Genomic DNA, 18,340 nt, shown 5'->3' with positions numbered 1-18,340 from the left:
ACAGAATCACCCGAGTCGGAAAGGACCTCTGAGATCACCAAGCACAACCCTTAATCCACTGTGGTTACCAGACCATGGCATTGGGTGCCACATTCAGTCTCTTTTTAAAAACCTCCAGGGATGGAGAATCCACCACCTTCCTGGGCAGCCCATTTCAGTGCCTCATCACCCTCTCTGTAAAGATTTTTTTCCTACTATATAACCTAAACCTCTCCTGGCAGAGCTTAAGTCCATGCCCTCCTGTCTCACCGGTAGCTACTTGGGAGAAGAGCCCAACTCCCCCCTGGCTTCAACCTCTTTTCAGGGAGTCGTAGAGAGTGATGAGGTCTCCCCTGAGCCTCCTCTTCTCCAGACTGAACACCCTCAGCTCCCTCAGCCCTTCCTCACAGGACTTGTGCTGGATCCTTTCACAGCCTCCTTGCTCTTCATGTCCCTCATTCGCCCATAGAAAATTCAGTAGACCAGAGGCAGCTGTCCCCATGCTGACCATATTGTTCTTCTGTCTCCTCAGATGCTGCCACATCCTCTTCACAGACCTCTGTTATTCTCAGTCTTTGTCAGGTTTCTGGGCCAGCAGAGACTGGATCAGCACCAAACACTTGAGGGCTTGCTCCACCAGAGGAGGTCCCAGGCCTGATGGGGCACTGTACCTGCTCCAGCTGCTGACAAGAGTTTGTTGCAGAGAAGCCCATTGGTTTCTTTTAATGAGAGAGTAATTTCTGTTAACACTGGTTGGTCTAAATGTCAGTACCACAGTATCATCCTCATTTTGCAGCACTTATTTCACATAGTCCTGACATGATAACAATGCCTACTTAATCTTGCATGGAAATTTCCTTTCAGTATCCATTGGTCTCCACTGATTTATGTGAACACTGCTTTCTTGTGTCACTGTGAACTGCTATCCATAGATTTTCTGTGTCATTGATTTGCCATCATCTCCACAATCCAATACAATTTTCCTCCACTTGCATTTGATATTCTCTTGTTGACACCAAAGACCTGCATCACTAATATTGTATTAACATCATTCTGACATGGGAACAAATCCTCACACTAATAGCATTTACTGAGGATAATTCACCATTATGCAGTGACCAGTAATTTGCTTCCAGAGGATTCACTGTTGGGACTTCACATCCAGACATCGTCTCGGAAGTGTTTCTGTTGCTCATACCCTGCAAAGCAACTTCCTCTCTAAATAAGTAATAGTAACTGCAATACCAATTATTTGATAGGTTGGATTTTCAAAGACCTTTACAAGGAAATAAAGAATTCTCACACTAACATGAGCACAAAATAAACTTCCCATTCCATATAAGAATAAGCTGGAGAGGGTTTTTTAAGTGTATTTTATGAAAAAAAGAGTAGAGAATCCTTGGAGTAAGCAACAGCCCAAGGGCAGTGTCAGTTATGGGGGGACCAATGTCCATCTGCTCCCCTACCTGACCCAGACAGCCTCCAGATGGCTGCCCTGACCTGTTGGCTGTTCCTCATTCAAAGATCTCACTTTTTTAGTTACAGACAGAAATTCTGGCTTAGACTCTAGCAATCTCTCTCAGCAAAATTTAATCAGTACTGATATGTTCCCATGGAAAGCTTCAGTTTCAATAAATCAGCATTTTCCAAGGAAAAAACATCTGGTTGGAAAACTCCCAGCTCACTCACATCTCTGCTATCAGCTACAGAAAGTCAATATTCTTCTCCATCATCTGAACCGCCTCTACACTCCAATTTTTAAGAAAGAGAAACTAAGGTCCCAATAAAGGATATTTTTTTTCAAAAGTGCCCAAATGATTGAAGACCCCTGCAATTTCATAGGATGCCTGTTCCAAAGTCACTTGTAAGCTTTTGAAAATCCCACCCCAAATCTATCATTTTGAAGTCTGTTTGATTTTTAAAGTCTGAGGTTAAAAAAAAAAAACCAAAAAAACAAAAAACAGAACAAAAATTAAATTAGAACTTATTTAAGACCACACAGCAAGATCATACTGTCCACGCTGTGAGGAGAAGAGAAAGTTCTGAACACATTTCTGGCCACGTTGTGGGTAGGCCAGGAAATCCAGGATCTTTGCAAGCCGTGCTGGTGGAAATGGCTCTTTTTTGCCCTTAAGAGCCCTATATGTCACCTGGCCACAGTTCTACTCATTTATCAAAATAATAGGAACTACCCAAAGCCACATCAGGACCCCTGCCAAAAGGCACCGTTGGGACCATTACCCACAGGTGCATTTTAGCAAATTTCATTGAGAAGCAGAAGCTATGGATGAAATCACTCCCCTGTAGACTGTCCATCTGCAGAAGACTCAAAGTGGCCCTGTACTAAATTCTAGCAAGCATGATGTACTCCTAGGCAACTGAGAATTTTTGGAGAAAACAAAAGGGTTTCCTGAGTTGCCCCCACTCTCTCTTTGACTGAACCAATCTATTCAGCAGAAAGCTTTACAAAAGCTCAGTATTAAATTGTCATTTTGTCAATAAAATGTCATTTCATCAATAGTACATCCAGGTAGCCAAATGTTTCTGCATAATTAATTCAACTGATGAATTAAGAAATGCTATACACAATATTAATCAAAAAGTACTGTCAATATAAGGACTATGTATAAACTGAGCTAAGAAAACTACAAATGTGTTTGAAAGCTAAGCTCTTTTTCCCAAGATGATCCTTCAGTGGAGGAAGATGTGGTTTCTGCTATTGAAAATGCCATTAAGAAATAGCATCATGGCCTGTGGAAACAGATAATTTAATTTCCTAAATCATTTCCTTATCAGCAGGGCTTTACTGGGACCTGAACTTGAATTATAACGTTTGATTTGCAGCCATCACTAAGATCAGAGCCTGAATTGAAACAGGATTTGTGGTTCTTGGGAAATTCTACAGTGCTGACATTTGGGTTTGTTCTGAATAAAAATAAATTGCAAAATGTTGTAAAAGTCCCAGAGAAACAATGGCTTTGAAAATATGCTGTCAAGTCAGTTAAAAACATTTCTTGCAGCTTGGATGTAAATACTTCGCCTTGTAAAATTTTTATGGAATTGACACTGCAATGAAAATGGGAATATTTAACAACAAGAATTGTCAGGAATTCCTCTCTGAGCAATTGCTGGTGGCAGCAACAGCTGATCACACAGTGCTGCCCACCACTGACCTCTCCCTCTGAGGCTGATGTCCTCTTCATGTGCTGCTCTCCAGACATTGCCTCTCATTTCCCTGTTACCCTCCCCAACCCTGCATGGCAGACCTGGACCCCTTACCCCTCCCCACTCTTCCCATCCCTTCTCACCTCCCATCACCCTCTCTTTCCACATCCCTGGTTCTGCCATCCTCCCCCTGACATCCATCAGGCATCAGGCATTGGAATGGGCTGCCCAGGGAAGTAGTGGATTCTGGAGATATTTAAATATCTGGAGATATTTAAAAAGAGACTGGATGTGGCACTCAGTGCCATGGGCTGGTAACTGCAGCAGTAGTGGATCAATGATGGAGTTGATGATCTCTGAGGTCCCTTCCAACCCAGTCGATTCTATGATTCTATGATCACATCCATCTCTTTATTTCCAGGTGTGGGGCCCATGGTGTTGGGTGAGCATCACTCCCCCCTTGCTCTTTCCTCCCCTTGTTTCCCTTGCTCTGGTCAGGTTCGATACCTCAGTCCTCCAGTACTGGCTGCTGCAGCCCATGGGAGGTAGGAAAAGCAACAGCAGGGAGGGAAATACTGCTCAGATCCTGCCCATGATTGTCTCCAGAGAAAAGGCAGTCCCTGGGAAATGCAACTGAGGAAGCTGCCTCGCTAATGGAGGAGCAGCTTTGGAAATTTTTATGATTTGGCCAAAGGCTGGGTTGGTGGGATCGATGACAGGAGGTGTGCCCTGTGCCCAGGGCAGCCTGATCCACACCAGCTGCAGCCATAAATCATGGCTCAATGGGTATGCAAACACCCACGCTGGGAAGATTTCAGCTGGGCAAAACAATGATTATTTCTTAAAGTTGGTCTTGGAAGTGGCTGAGCTATTTTTGCTGACTTAAAAAAGAACAAAAAAACCAAACCAAAACCAACTAAAACAAAACAAACAAACAAACAAAACAGGCAGATATTTAAATTCAAGAATTTCAGCCCACATTGATCAAGTGTGATGAAATCAGAAGCAGTTAAAACCAGGTCTGAAAAAAAAGGGTATTTTAGGCATATTTATTTACAGACAAAATCAGCAGCTCTGCCAATAATAGCAATAATTCAGAGTAAATACAGTAATTCATTCCTCAGAGAGATACTGTAGTGTAAGGCTGTAGAGAAACAAGATAAATCAGGTGCCTTGAATTGCCAGTGAGTGGGTGTGAGTCCACCTGTGCCTGATTAGCACAGGCCCCTATTGGGCATGAGCAAGGCCGGGGGGCCAATAAAGGTGGGACACACCCACAGAACTTGGCCAGACCCAAGCTCACTCTAGAGCTAGCTTGGAGAGTGGCTGGTTGTGTTCTTAGCAGCAGGCTAACCTCGCTCTCCTCCCGCTACATCTGGTGGAGAATGCGGGCATAGACCCTCGGTCTAAGCCAAACACTTTCGTCAGAGCGAAGACCCGGCGTGAACAACAGCCCTATTCGGGTAAGAAAACTTCTTATTCTTTCTAATTATCACAAAAATGGGTTTGGCTACAAGCACCCCCTCCGAACAGGGATCAGCACACTCTGCAAGTGCTACCCGTATGCTTTTGAGGGAGGTCCGAGACCTACTAAACGAACTTCATGAGAAGGAGGCTCAGAAGAATATGAAAGGGGTGGAAGCCACCTGGAAAATGGTGATAAGCTCCCTAGAGGAGATAAAAAGGGAGGTAAGGATCACCATTACGGCCATAGACGAAGCACCGAAAAACAGCAGCCTCGTTAAGACACCACCCCCGGTGATAGAAGACGCCGTGGTTCGCGTTCACAGTTCCTTCAATCAACAAAAGTGAACCTGCGAAAAGGTACGAATGGGTTGTCCTGCCACAGGGGATGAAAAATTCCCCGACGATATGCCAGATGTACGTGGCCTGGGCATTATCACCAATCCGCAATGAGATGCCAGATACATTAATATATCACTATATGGACGACATACTGTTTTGCCAAAAAGCCCCATTCCCCGAAGACTTCAGTCAAACAGTGACCAACCGACTAAAGACCAAAGGATTAATAGTGGCTCCAGAAAAAGTGCAAACGAAATCACCTTGGAGCTACTTGGGGTGGAAAGTCACCCACGCGATGGTAAGACCTCAAAAACTGGAAGTAATAAGTTCAATCAAAACTTTGAACGATGCTCAAAAATTAGTGGGTGAACTCCAATGGGTCCGACCCATAATAGGTCTTACCAATACAGATATCCACCCCTTCTTGTCACTGTTACGGGGCACGCATCCAGGTACGTTAGTACACTGGACAGACAACCACACTAAGGCTTTAAAGCAGGTCGTCCATAAACTGGCAACCAGCTACGCGGATCGGCGGGATGCCGCACAACCCATTGGGATCTGGGTATGCAACCATCCATCATACCCATTCGCGCTACTACTCCAGGACTTCTGCTGGAATAAGGAAAATGGGGAATATTCTCACGCCACCGAAAAACGTCAACATAAGCAGAGGTCCCCAACTTCGGACTCTATAGCCATCTTGGAGTGGCTATTCACACCACACACTCCACAGAAGGGTGTTTGGCAGCAGACCGAAATAATAGCACTTCTGATACGGAAAGGACGGCAGCGTTGTTTAGAAGTAGACGGTCAGGAGCCAGGATGGATTAGCATCCCCATAAAAACAGCTGATTTCGACTGGCTATTACAACGCTCCGAGCCTCTACAACTGGCACTATTCGGTTATTCTGGGGAAGTCCGCCACGGAGGCCCAAGACATAAACGTCTGCAAGCGATCAGCCAGTTCCAGTGGATCGAACGTCCATCGGTTTCAGAACGCCCAGTGTCTGGCATTACGGTATTCACCGATGCCGGAAAAAGATCAAAAACGGCCGCCTGCGTATGGCAAGACAAAGGTCGGTGGAAACATCATCTGATTCCAGGCACAGGTGGACTCACACCCACTCACTGGCAATTCAAGGCACCTGATTTATCTTGTTTCTCTACATAAGGCTCAAGGAGACAATGCAGCAGCATCTACAGGAGCTGTATTGAATTTTATTTTGACAATGTATCTGAATATTTTCAGAAAGTTTTCAATCATTTTATTTGCATGAATCATTCTACCATGCAAATGTCTTCACTGTAATCAGCAGAGCTGCATGAGCAAACAAATTAGTTCTGCTCTTAAAATCAAACATTTTATTCTGAAGTTAATAATGCAAATAATACAAACAAAAATAAAATTATTATAAATTATTTTCTAACATTCTAAAAACAAGGCCACATTCTAGAAATTTTCATCAGTTATATTAACTCCATTACCTTCCTGTAATTATTTCCTATCTCTAGCATGGGAAATTTGATGCTACAAGGCGTTATCTGTCCCCAGAAAATTAAAGCTGCTACAACAAGTTGCCATGTTCTGCACAAATAAGCCAGTAAAGCAAAGAAACCACTTAGATTTATCTATTTTATTTGTGTTTGATATTTTCAGTGTGTCTGCATTTTAAATGTATTTTAATGTAAAGGTTAATGGAGTTTTAATAAAGGGCAGATGGCTACTCTAATTGCAGAACACCCAGCATACTCTTTTAAAAACCTCTTTAGCTGGTTAGACAGATATTAATAATTCTGAATGCCATTAGAAAAAGCAGAGGTTTGAATCAAACGATTCTTCAAAGTTAAATTTATTGTTAAACCAAAACTGCAATGATTGCAAACATTTTACAAAGAAAAATTGTATTATCAATATATTTCCCATCAAGTGATCCTGTGAACTCTCTATTATCTATTATCTATAGCTAAATTATATATACTAAAGCACCAAATTGTGAACTTCCTGTTATATGTTGTTTTTTATCCAGATGTCAACTCTCAGCCTTTTTTTTTTTAATTCTCTTAACATTTTGCTAGTCATGCAATCTCCTCCCAGCTTCACTAATTTCATCTTTTTTTTGCCAGAGCGTGATTCCTGGGTCACATAACATTCTGCATGCACATCGCAATCCCTGGTATGTGTCTTAAAAAAGAAGATGAAAAGGAAATAAAAAGCATGAGCTATTTTGTACTAGGCCCTGTGCCAAGCAGAGCCTCCTGCCTCCAGAAAATACATTGAAAACAAACTGTATCTATGAATATCTTCAGAGCAGCCAGATCACTGGGAGTGGAAGGTGGCCAAATGCTACAAGAGAATGAAGAAGCCCCAGTTACAAATCCTGTGGGGTTTTTTCACCAAAATAATTTGATTCTTTGAGCATTTAGTGTTGGGCACTTCAAAGCCATTATTAAATCCTCAGGAGCTCTGGTGTGAATCTGAAGTCACAACAGAATAACCACGTAACCCCTGAAATAATTTTAACTGGACAGCAATTTTCTGCTTTGGAAATAATTTCTATAACCTCTTCTTGCCCCCACTGCAGACCCCTCCACACAAGCCCATGTACACCATAACCATCACCATCACCCTTTGAAATTAGCAGTTACATTAACAAGGTTTTGAAATATTGGCTAGAATGGAGTTTGGGGCTCTACAATGGAAGAGAATAAGTTTTATATCATTTTATGAATATACATTAATCAATGCTAAATCACAATGAGAGTCTTATGGAATCACATATTAAAATCTCCTAAATCTCATGAGGAACTTGCTGTGATTGATGTTACTACAATGACATTTGGTACAACTAATGGTGGGAGCAGCTCGCATTTAGGTTTTACCACATGAGGTGTTTTTTCTCAGCCTACCATGTATGGGAGGGACCTTTTGAGGCCAGGCCAGGAAACAATAGTTTTTGTTACATTATTAATCTGCCCTTATGATTCATGTTTTATTCTTCCTGACTTTTATGCTCTTCCTTTGACATGCACACTGGAGGCCCAAATAGTCCCAGAGATGAATAACATGAAGGTGAAAGGAGTTTTCCTGTGTTTCCTGAACAGGTGGCAGACATCTCACTCTCCATCCACATGGATCTCTTATTTCTCCAAAGATTTCCTATAAAATCAATTGCAAGACTCTTTGTCTGGCTGCAGAAGTGGTCTGGTTGCAGGAGGTGGGGCTGGAGGCTGAGACTGGGATCACCTGAATTTCAAAAACTCAAGGTAGCCTCCAAGACATACAGATGTGAGGCCCTCCTGGAGCATTCCCATTTGGAAGAACGAGTGACACAAGGTGATTTGGGGAAGAAACTTTGCCTGCTACAGGCATTATTTTGAGCTCAGCTCTTCTCTGCTCAAGCCCACAGCACTCAGGGAAAGTTTCAACATCACCCTGGAGAAGGTGGGAGGTAACTTCTTTGTCCCAGGTGTTTAAACACCTAGGTGTTTGACCCAGTGTCCCAGGTGTTTAAGCACCCAGGAAGCCCACCAGGATGAAGGATGACACAGGTGCCTGTGTATAACCATGGTGTCTGAGGCATGTAGAGCTTGCAGCAGCCCTCAAGCCTTCACACATGGCAGGACAGGATGAAATGAGCTAGATCAGGCAGGAGGCACGAGCTGAAGGATGAAGAACCAGAAGACCCCGGGGTGTTTATGTCCACCTAAACCCAGAGGGAGCCCTAGGGGGAGAAGAGGAAGCAAGCAGAATAGGATGTCTGCCACAGTCCCACACTGTCACAGCCCAGCCTGTCCTCCTTCGTGTTTCTGCCAACCTCCTCCTTGGAGTCAGCCTGCTCCTGGAGGGCTGCTCCTTCAGCTTCGTCCATGTTCATGTGCCCACCCCATGGCTTTGTGGAGTTCTCCCCACGCCTGACAGCCTAGGGACAGAGCCAGCTCAGCTCACAGAGCTTGAAAGTGGGAATGTGGAGCCTGAAAGCAGGACGTTGGCTGCTCTAAGCGGGGGGGAACTACATGGGGGGCAGGATGACCCTGGAAAAGAATTAAGGAAGACGATGCATGCTGTTCACCCTGTCCTTAGGGGTCTTCCCCCACAGGGGAGAGTGAAGCAGAGAAGATGAAAAAGCAGTGGGGCCCCCTCTGCTTCCAATACAGGAGGAACTGTGTTTCAGATCCCCTGTACAAATCCCTGCCATCCCCAGCATATCCTTGGGATAGTGCCTGGGGAGGGAGCATGTATTTAATAGCTATTTAATACCCCATGATTCCCTCTCCAATCCTCAGCACAGGCTCCTTCCCGGGACAGGAAGCAGCGGGTGGGAAAAGGCAGGGAGAGGGGGATCCCTGCGCAGCCCCTCGTCCTTTCCTCTTCGATGCTGCCCGCCTGCTGCGCCAGCGCTCGGAGGGGCTGCAGGGGCAAAGGGACCCCTGAAAGCGTTTCGCAGCTCACGGAGCACCCCAGAGCTGTGCTGGAGAAACAACCCGCAGCTTTTCCCCAAAACCACGCGGTTTGTCCTTAAGCGTCCGTTCCTTCGCAGCTCAGACGGAAGGAGTAGAACAAGAATGCGCGCAGCTACCGCAGCCGGGTTTCCGCGGAGGGGCAGCGAGGTGGCCGGTCCCAAGCAAGGAAGATACTCGTGGTGTTTGCAAATTGTGCATTTAGCCAGATGTTTAAGACGTATGAGAGAAGAGTAGTTAAAACCCACATTATATAGTTCTGCCTAGTCTGAAATTGCATGCGCTGACCCATATATTTTAAACTGTAAACGGACTCCAGTCATTTAAAATATTGCAACGTCGATAGGACTAATTAATTGGAAATAAGAAACGAAAGAATACAATTAAACGAGGAGAGAATCATTTTCTAATTTAATAGCGGGACATTTATAAAGATCACAAGCTAAAAGGCATCGAATGATCCTATCGACGGAGTGTTAAATCAGCGCAGCCGGAGGGGGGGCACTGCCCCAGCCCCGGCCCTCCTCCTCCGGGACGCCGTTTCAACCTCAGTCTCCGCGGAAGGTCTCGCTCCGGCCCGCACCTGCGGAACTCCGGGCGGGGCGGCGGCAGCTCCCCCTCTGAGCAGTGGCCTCAAATATTGTGATATTGTATTAGCCCCCATTTCCTAACTGTAATTTATTGCGATAAAACAGACACCCGAGGTCCTCTTAAATTGTCTTTTCATAATGAATAAATTTAAACTGGCTAATTAATATATAAACTAACGCAATTTGTCAGGTTGATTTGTATTTTAGTTAATTGTGAAAGTAATTACCACACGAGCAAATTAACAGCTTTCTGGAAATGACCAAGGCAGGGTTTTTATTTCCTTCCTGGGTGAAGAAAATTCATTTTTCCCAGCTCTTGATGTGATGAATAAAAGTCATAAATCTGGGTGATTGGTGCAGGCAGAGTCTAAATGGCTTCATATTTCATTTTAGGTTTAATAGAAATATTCATGCTCTGTTTTAATGAAATTAAATTGAAGGGGGGTGGACTGAGAAGCTGTCGGTCGCGGCTTAAAGGGGCAGAGCACATTTGGTGGGCTTTTTGTTGTTTTCTTGTGGATGAGCAAAAACTGTCCAGCTTTCGTTATTTCAAACCGCACCTGATGCGGAGATCGCAGCAGTAGCAAAAAGAATTTTTAAAGCCTTGCTTGACTATAATCTGGAGAGAAAGTCCGGCGAGAGCCAGGTGAAACTTTAGAAGATGATTTGTAGGAAAAACAAAACAAAACAAGTAAAAAATAATAATTAAAATAAAATAAATTTAAAAAGAGAGAGAGAGATAAGAGCAAATTATGCATCCCGGCCTCCTGACACAGGGACGGTTTTTTCGCCGAATGCAGGGCTTTGGGGTGAAAGAAAAGGCTTTTGGCAGTCCTTTTACAGACCAGTCCTTCTCTATAGAGCTGACAACGTGGAAAACATTAAGTGCCCTTTTCCTGGGAGAGGGTGTGCAGAGGCCGCTCCCCCCCGCTCACTCCAGCACCCATCCAGGACAGGATGGGGACCCCGCAGCATTTGTGACCTGACCGCAGCCCTCCCGGGATCCCTTTCTCCGTTCCCGAGCAATAGAATAAAGTTTAACAACGCCTAGACACTTTGCGAGTACCCGACGTTGGTTATTACAATCAGAGTACCTGGATGGGCTTGTTTTCTACCCCAAAGAGCCGGCAAATACTCCTCACCCTCGCCCCCCTTCCCGGGACCAGTCCCCCCCCCCCAGGCCCGGGAGAGGCCCCGCTCGGGACCCGCCCGCAGCCGGAGCGGCTCCGTAATGGATCTGATCTGTGACTTGTTGATTTCCCCTGAGCAAATAAGGCTTTGATGCAGTCCCGAAGAGAGTGGTTAGCTGATGAATTGACAAAAACTAATCAGCTTTATTGGGAAACAGGTTAAGGGCAGCAGAGTGTCAATAATTCTCCGCCTGACCCCCTCATCCATTAAGAGAGGCAGGCTGATTAGACCGAGAAGACCCTGTGCTTTTTGCACTGAAATTGCTTTCATAAACTCACCATTATTAGCAGTCAATGCAAGCGGCTAATTTAGAGGAGACATCCCGAGAATGTCACATTTATCAGAGAGGTTTATGTATCATTATCTCATTTACAGAATGTCGCAGTGTAATATGTGTTTTTGGCAATAACGCTGGCCCTGCGCCTGGGGTTTGTAACGGCTTTGGAGAGACCGCCCGGCGTGGGGATACCGGGCTGGGGGGTTTAATTCAGAGGACTAAGACCCCCACCCTCCGGGTGCTCTGCCTTTCCCACCAGCAGTGCCGCGGCTGCTCGGGGTGGGCTTACCCCAAAGCATCCCCTGCGTGCACCGCCCCGGCTTTTCAAAAGGCGAGATAGGCATCTGTTTGCCCACGGCCGGGGGAGAAGGGGCTCTGCTGAAAGGTGACCACCCGGAGGTGTCGGGGGAGCGCGCTCCTTGCGCTATCTCCGCCGAGATAACCACGTATTGTTGGCTCCCGGGCAATATACTGGATCAACACAGGTGCGGGAGCCGCGGGGAGTTCAGCGGGCCTGGATGCCTTGCGGCACCTGGATGGGGAGGGACACGAAAAATACACGGAATGGAGCTGAGTGGACAGGAGAAAATAATTATGAAGAAAAAGGGTGACATGGGGAATAAAAGATAGGGTGGGGAAAAGAAAGAAAGAAAGAAAAAAAAAGGAAAAAAAAAAGGAAGAAGGAAAAAAGGGAAAGAAAAAATTGTATTCTATTTAAAAATAATTAAAATCTCACCAAAAGTCTGAAAATCGAAATCATTCTTTAACCATTAAATATTCCTCCACGGTGGGAGGGCAGCGATCAGGAGTGTCAAGGCGAGAGGCCCCGGCGGATGAGGGGCTGGGCCGGCCCCGTTGGGGTACCCCGAAGGACTGCGGGGGGCTGATGGAGAGGTCAGCAGCTCTCTGCCGAACTGAAGCTTGCGGGTTGCGGGGGGGGGGTTGTCCAAAAGCCCATCAGCCGAATGGTGCCTGAGTGCGCCACCGAGCCGGGAAGAGAGGGATGCCCGGACCGGGCGACCCCCCGTGAACCTGCTCCGGGAATCGGAGATAAGGGAATTGGGGGTGGAGGGTGCATGCGGCTACGGCCCTCACCGCCTGCTAAACGACAGCACCTTCCTCCCCATCACAGCCTGGAAAAAGTTTTGGCCGCCCTCGTGACCTGTAAGCCGGGCATCCCTCTGAGCCGCGGACACGCGCACCCACTCGTGTTCTGAGTGCAGCCATAGGTTCTGCGCTCACACGGGGGGAAATTAGTTAGCAGCTCTGCTCCCTTCCCCCCAGACAGCACCGGGAAGGGGTCGCAGAGCGGTACCGCGACGTGGTCTTCGTATGCGCAGAACAACCAGTGCCCGAGACGCGCCCGCGCACCCCCTGACATGGGCACCTGCATGTGTGTGCCTCGGCTGTACAGGGGAGTCTGTGTGCCTGCCCTGCTTGTCCGTCTGTCTGTCCGCACTGGTTGTGTCTGCGTGTCTGCCCTGCTTTTCTGTGTCTGTATTGCCTGTGCCTTAGTGTCGGCTTGCTTGTGCCTGTGTGTCCGCCCTGTTTGAGTCTGTGTCTGCGTCTGCTGTGTTTGTGTCTGTCTGTCTGCTGCGTGTAAGAGAGCGAGTCCAACCAGAGAGGTCAAGGGAAAAAAAAAAAAAAAAAAAAAAAAGAAGAGCAGGAGGGAAGTATCGGGATACAGAGCAAAGGGTGTGTGTCTATATACATGTGCATATGCGTGTTACCACACGCCGCAGAAGTGCTCTGGGCCTTCTGCCCACGGAACAGTAGCGAGAAGGGGACCGGGAGCGAAGTTGTCGAATATTTTTTTCGGTTGCGTTGTACTCTTAGTTCTCTCTCTCTCCCTTTCTTTATCCCACTCCTTCCCTCCGTTTCATTGCTTTTAGTTTCCCCATGTCAGGGACACAGAGGGGTGGGGGGTGGGGGGACACAGAGCATTCTTGCTGTGGTGACACGAGCAGTCCTGGAGTCTCACCCTGCTTTCCCCCAAGTGCGAAGCTCTGGGGGGCTCTGCGGCAGGGTCGTGACACGGGTATTTCCCGCAGCCGAGTGCCTTCACCCCGGGGCTGGCAAAGGCTTATTGAAGGGAGAGAGTGTTTGGCACCGCTTCGTGCCGCAGCCTGACCTTCCGCTCATACCCCCGGTGCCGAGTCCCCGCCGCCACCCCCCGGGGAACGGGACCCTGGCGAAGGAGCGACCCCTCGCCCCGCTCTTTCCCTTTTCTGTTCAGGCCTGTTTGCCTTAGATAAGTCGGTCTAATAACACTATTGACAAACCCGGGGCTTGGTGGCAGGCTTGACTCCCTGACCCACAGGTGTCTATTCTTTCCGACTCGTTAAAAAGCGGTCGGCGGCGCGTTTACGGCAAATATTTGCCGTGTGCGGGAATGGTGGAAAACTGTCATTAAGAACACGGCGGCGAGGCCAGGCGATCCTAGACAGAGACCCTGGAACAGGTTGCCCAGAGAAGTTGTGGCTGCCTCCTCTTTGGCAGTGTTCTGGGCCAGGCTGGACAAGACTTGGAGCAACCTGGCCTAACGGAAGGTGTCCCTGCCAACGCAGGGAAGGTGGCACTGGGTCATCTTTAGGTCCCTTCCAGCACAATCCATTATTTGGTGACAAACACAGTGACAAACACGCGGCCGGGAGGGCCCTCCTCTCCCTCCCCGCTCAGAGGATCCAGTTGCCCACCCGCACACCCGGCTGCCCCCCCGGGTTAACCCCCTCCCGCTACCCCCGCCGGAGTCCCCGGTGTGCGGGGGAAGGGGGCGGGACCCCCTCGCTCCTCCGTGACAGGTGGGCGGCGGGGCCAATGGCGGCCGAGCCTGCAGCGCCGCCGGCCCAATGGGAGCCGCCTGCGGCCCTTGAAGGGGAGCGCGGCGCAACGCGCGGCCTCACTGCCGCCCGCCGCCGCCCGGAGACGCGGCCGGGCCGGGGCAGCCTCAGCGCCGCGGGTCCCCTCGCTGCTCCTCCCGCCAGAGCCCGACGGCGCTCCCATGGAAAAATCCAAAAATTTCCGCATCGACGCGCTGCTGGCTGTCGACCCCCCCAAGGCGACGGCGGCGGCGGCGGGGCAGAGCGCGCCGCTGGCCCTGGTCACCTCTTTGGGCGGCAGCGGCAGTAGCAGCAGCGGGAGCGGCAGCCCCCCGTCCTCCTCCTCTTCATCCTCCTCTTCCTCCTCCTCCGACCATCCTGCCGGCGGCCCCGCCGACTGCCTGCGCACCGACAGCCCCTCACCGCCACGTCTCCTGACCGCGCACTGCGCCCTGGTCCCCAAACCCGGCTTCTTGCCCGGTGCCGGCGCACACCCCCACCATCACGCCTCGGCGGCCGGCATGGCCCTGGGACTGCACCCCGCGGCGCCCGGCGGGCCGGGCATGCCGGCGCAGACGGCTCTCTACGGGCATCCCGTGTACGGCTACTCTGCGTTAGGGGGACAGCACCCGGCCCTCTCCTACTCGTACTCGCAAGTGCAGGGAGCCCACCCATCCCACCCCGCCGCCGACCCCATCAAGCTCAGCGCCGGCACCTTCCAGCTGGACCAGTGGCTGCGAGCCTCCACCGCCGGCATGATCCTGCCCAAAATGCCCGACTTTAACTGTGAGTATTTGCCTCCTTCAGCTGTATCCCTCCCGTCCCTACCTCGGTGCCTATCGGGAGCTGCCCGCTTCCTAGAGGGAAGAATCCCCATGCCTGCCCCCTCCCTCTTCCCCAACTGACCCGCAGATTTAAACATGCGGTGACTTGTGTGTTTTGGTTTTGTGGGGTTTTTTGTTTGTTTTTTTTTTTTAAATTATTATTATTGGGTTTTATTGGAAGGAAGAAACGGCGACCCTCAATGGGACGCGGGGGTAGTGTGGGTCGCCTCACCGTTCCTGGATTCTGAGCAGCCCCGAATAAACTCTGGTTTTCATGGCAGGTTAAATAGAAAAGTGATAAATCGCTTCTTGCCATTGCAAACGCCCTTTCTCGCTGTCCCTGGGGTGCAGAAGCCACCGGGTAGGCAAGATATGGGACAAGAAAGGGGCAGGAGTCCACATAGTCTGCCCTCAAAACCCGATCTTGATACACCCCAAAAAACGGGCCAGCAGGTCCCATCACCCAGTCACCGTTCTTAATTTTATTTATCAGGATTATCTAAAAATCATGGCAGGCTCATCTTAACGAACGGACGTAGAGAGGAGCTGGGGTTAGCAAAAAATCTGGGATTCTGTGTTCCCTGTGGATAATGAATTGTCATGAAATAAGTACAGCGGGAAGGGTTTAGGTCTGGGACGGGGAAAGGCTGAAAATGCAGCGTTAAACCAGACAGTCCCGAAGCTGCAGCAGCAGGCGTGTTGCTGAGCACTAGGCCTTACGGCGATGGGGACTTTGCGTGCATCTGTTTTAAGCAAAGATCATTTTCGGAGGTGTGAGCTCTCTGTGGGAATGGCCGATTTAACAATACCGGAGGTGTAGTTTTACGTAAATCATGCCAGGAAAAGAATTTAGATTTTTTTTTTGTCCCTTCTCTTACTCTGCACACACATTCACAGACAAAAAAGTCCATTGTTTTCTCTCGAATTGGGGTTGTTTAGACTGGAACATTCAGGAAGAAAAAAAAATAATTAGGAGAGCTGTCAGAGCCCTGCCTCTCAAACAAGGTGCAGGAGACGAATAAATAACCGGAGAGAAACGAGAATGGAGCCTCGGAAAATCGCACTGCAGTGAGAAAATCTCCCTGGCGCTGCTGTCCGGGAGCAGACACAGTCTTTTTCTTTCTGCCCGCGTTAGCGAGCTGCCTCCAAAGGCGGCCGGGGAGCGAGAGCTGCCCCTTGGTAGTTTCCCGATTTTTTTTTTTTTTTTAAGCCAACTCGAAGTGCCAAAATGCTTCGAATAATTGGGAGCTTGGGAGGTACTGTGGCCTCATCGAATCCCCGGGGGTGTCCGAACCCCGCGAACAGGGTTTTTTTGTGTGTGGTTTTATTTGTTTTTTTTAGTACAATAATTTATTTTAATTATTTCCGAAGACGGAAATTACGGCGGTAATTTTTTTCGTTTGTTCGTTCGTTCAAAGACAGTTTTCCAGCCCGCGCTGCTGGTCTATACTCTGAGGGGTGGCCAGTGCCGGGCGCTCCCAGCCCGCGGTGCGGTGCGGCCCTCCGAGGGGTGTCCGCCGGTAATCCCGTTAATTAAAGCCGGAGTGGATGGGCGGGCAAGAACTGCGGCAGATTTAAGTAAAGCATTAAATGGAGCAAATTGCTGCTCCCCGGAGAATCCAGTACTCCTTTGCCGCGATCCCTGGCTCCGTTTTATTGTCTCGCACTTACTAGGCTCTTGGGAAATCAAGAGCCATTTTTCTTTATTTCAAGTACTTTTTGTGTGTGTGCGTCCCTGTGGGGGATCCCCTGACACTGTGCTAAATCAAGCTCAATCCCCAGAGCCAGAGAGCCTGAATGATATCCCTCGGTCTGTGCTCCGGTGGATAAATATTCATCCTTGCTCAAATCCGTCCCTCTCATCATCCTCCCTGCCTCTCCCCTTCCCACCCTTGTCCCAGGGCATGCCCGGCCATGGTGGGGCAGCTCAGAGCTCACCTCGTCCTTTTTCCCCCACCTCTCCTTTCCCAGCCCAGGCACAGTCCAACCTGCTGGGGAAGTGCCGCCGGCCCCGCACGGCCTTCACCAGCCAGCAGCTGTTGGAGCTGGAGCACCAGTTCAAGCTCAACAAGTATCTCTCCCGGCCCAAGCGCTTCGAGGTGGCCACATCGCTGATGCTCACCGAGACGCAGGTGAGTCCCACGGGTGAGGGGTGGATGAGGAATGTTGCCGTCGGTGGGGAGGGGGGGAGGACGGTGGATGAGGCGGTGTCTGTGCCCCTCCCCAGGTGAAGATCTGGTTCCAGAACCGGCGCATGAAGTGGAAACGCAGCAAGAAGGCGAAGGAGCAGGCAGCTCAGGAGGCCGAGAAGCAGAAGGGGGGAGGCGGGGAGGACAAGGGGGATGAGGACCTATTGCTGCCCGCCCCGGAGAAGAGCGGCGGGAGGAGAATGCGGGAGCTGCCCGACAGCGAGCCTGAAGAAGAGGAGGAGGACGAGGAAGAAGAGGAGGTGGCAGCGGGGCGATGCTGCCCCTATCACTCCTCCGACTGCTCCGAGGCGGATGAGGAAGACACACAGACCCGGGGCCGGCACGGAGCCCCGGCGCAGCCCCAGTGAACCCCCCCGCAGGCCCCGCTCCCTCCATCCGCGGGTTCTATCTGTCCTGCTGGGGGGGGGGGAGTTCTGCCACTCCCAGTGGGCACGGGCCCGCTCCCCCTTGTTCCAATTTCTCCCTGCTTGGAGGGTGATGGAGAAGAGAAACCTCCGCATGCCGCTTCCCGGACGGGGAAGGATTTACGGTGAATACAGTGTTATTATTGACTGAAAATCAGACAAAACTTGAACCCCCCTCCTCCATTCCCCGCCCCCTGGAAGCTCATTCCTTTCACTGAGTATTGGAGCTGTTTTGTTCTTACTCTATATCGGGAAATTGTTTATGTCATGACCGTTAAAACTGCTGCAAATCTCGATACTGTCTTTATTTTTGTATATCGTATTTATAAAAGAAAAAAAATACCTCTACTTATGCATGCTAAATTATTCCCCGGGCCCTTCCACGTGCGCGATGGGGTGGAAAATAAACGGCATTTTGTACTTGAGAGGTATGAGCGCTCTGTACTGGGGAGATGCTTGGCTGTCCCGGCCCGGGGTGTCCTGGTGCTCTGGGCCTAGAGGTGCCGGCAAGGGACAGGGAACGTGTTTTTAAAGCGAATATATTCGGTGTCGCAGCCCTGGAACAATATCCGGGGGTGGCGTGGGTTTTTTCTGAGGGGAAGGAGCGTTTCGGT

General features: G+C 49.4%; 1 protein-coding gene across 1 annotated transcript; it reads left to right on the top strand.

Moving 5' to 3' along the window:
- Positions 1-14,470: 14,470 nt before the first annotated feature.
- On the top strand, positions 14,471-17,669 carry MNX1 (motor neuron and pancreas homeobox 1). The gene is made up of 3 exons (XM_030445874.1): positions 14,471-15,074; positions 17,084-17,244; positions 17,340-17,669. Exons 1-3 carry the CDS (start codon positions 14,471-14,473, stop codon positions 17,667-17,669), a joined length of 1,095 nt encoding a protein of 364 aa, XP_030301734.1.
- The last annotated feature ends 671 nt before the right edge of the window (positions 17,670-18,340 follow it).

Source organism: Calypte anna, chromosome 2 (assembly GCF_003957555.1).
Source record: "Calypte anna isolate BGI_N300 chromosome 2, bCalAnn1_v1.p, whole genome shotgun sequence".
Lineage (NCBI taxonomy): Eukaryota > Metazoa > Chordata > Aves > Apodiformes > Trochilidae > Calypte > Calypte anna.
The sequence above is the reverse complement of the archived record's forward strand: the minus strand, read 5'-3'. Positions and strand labels throughout refer to the sequence as shown.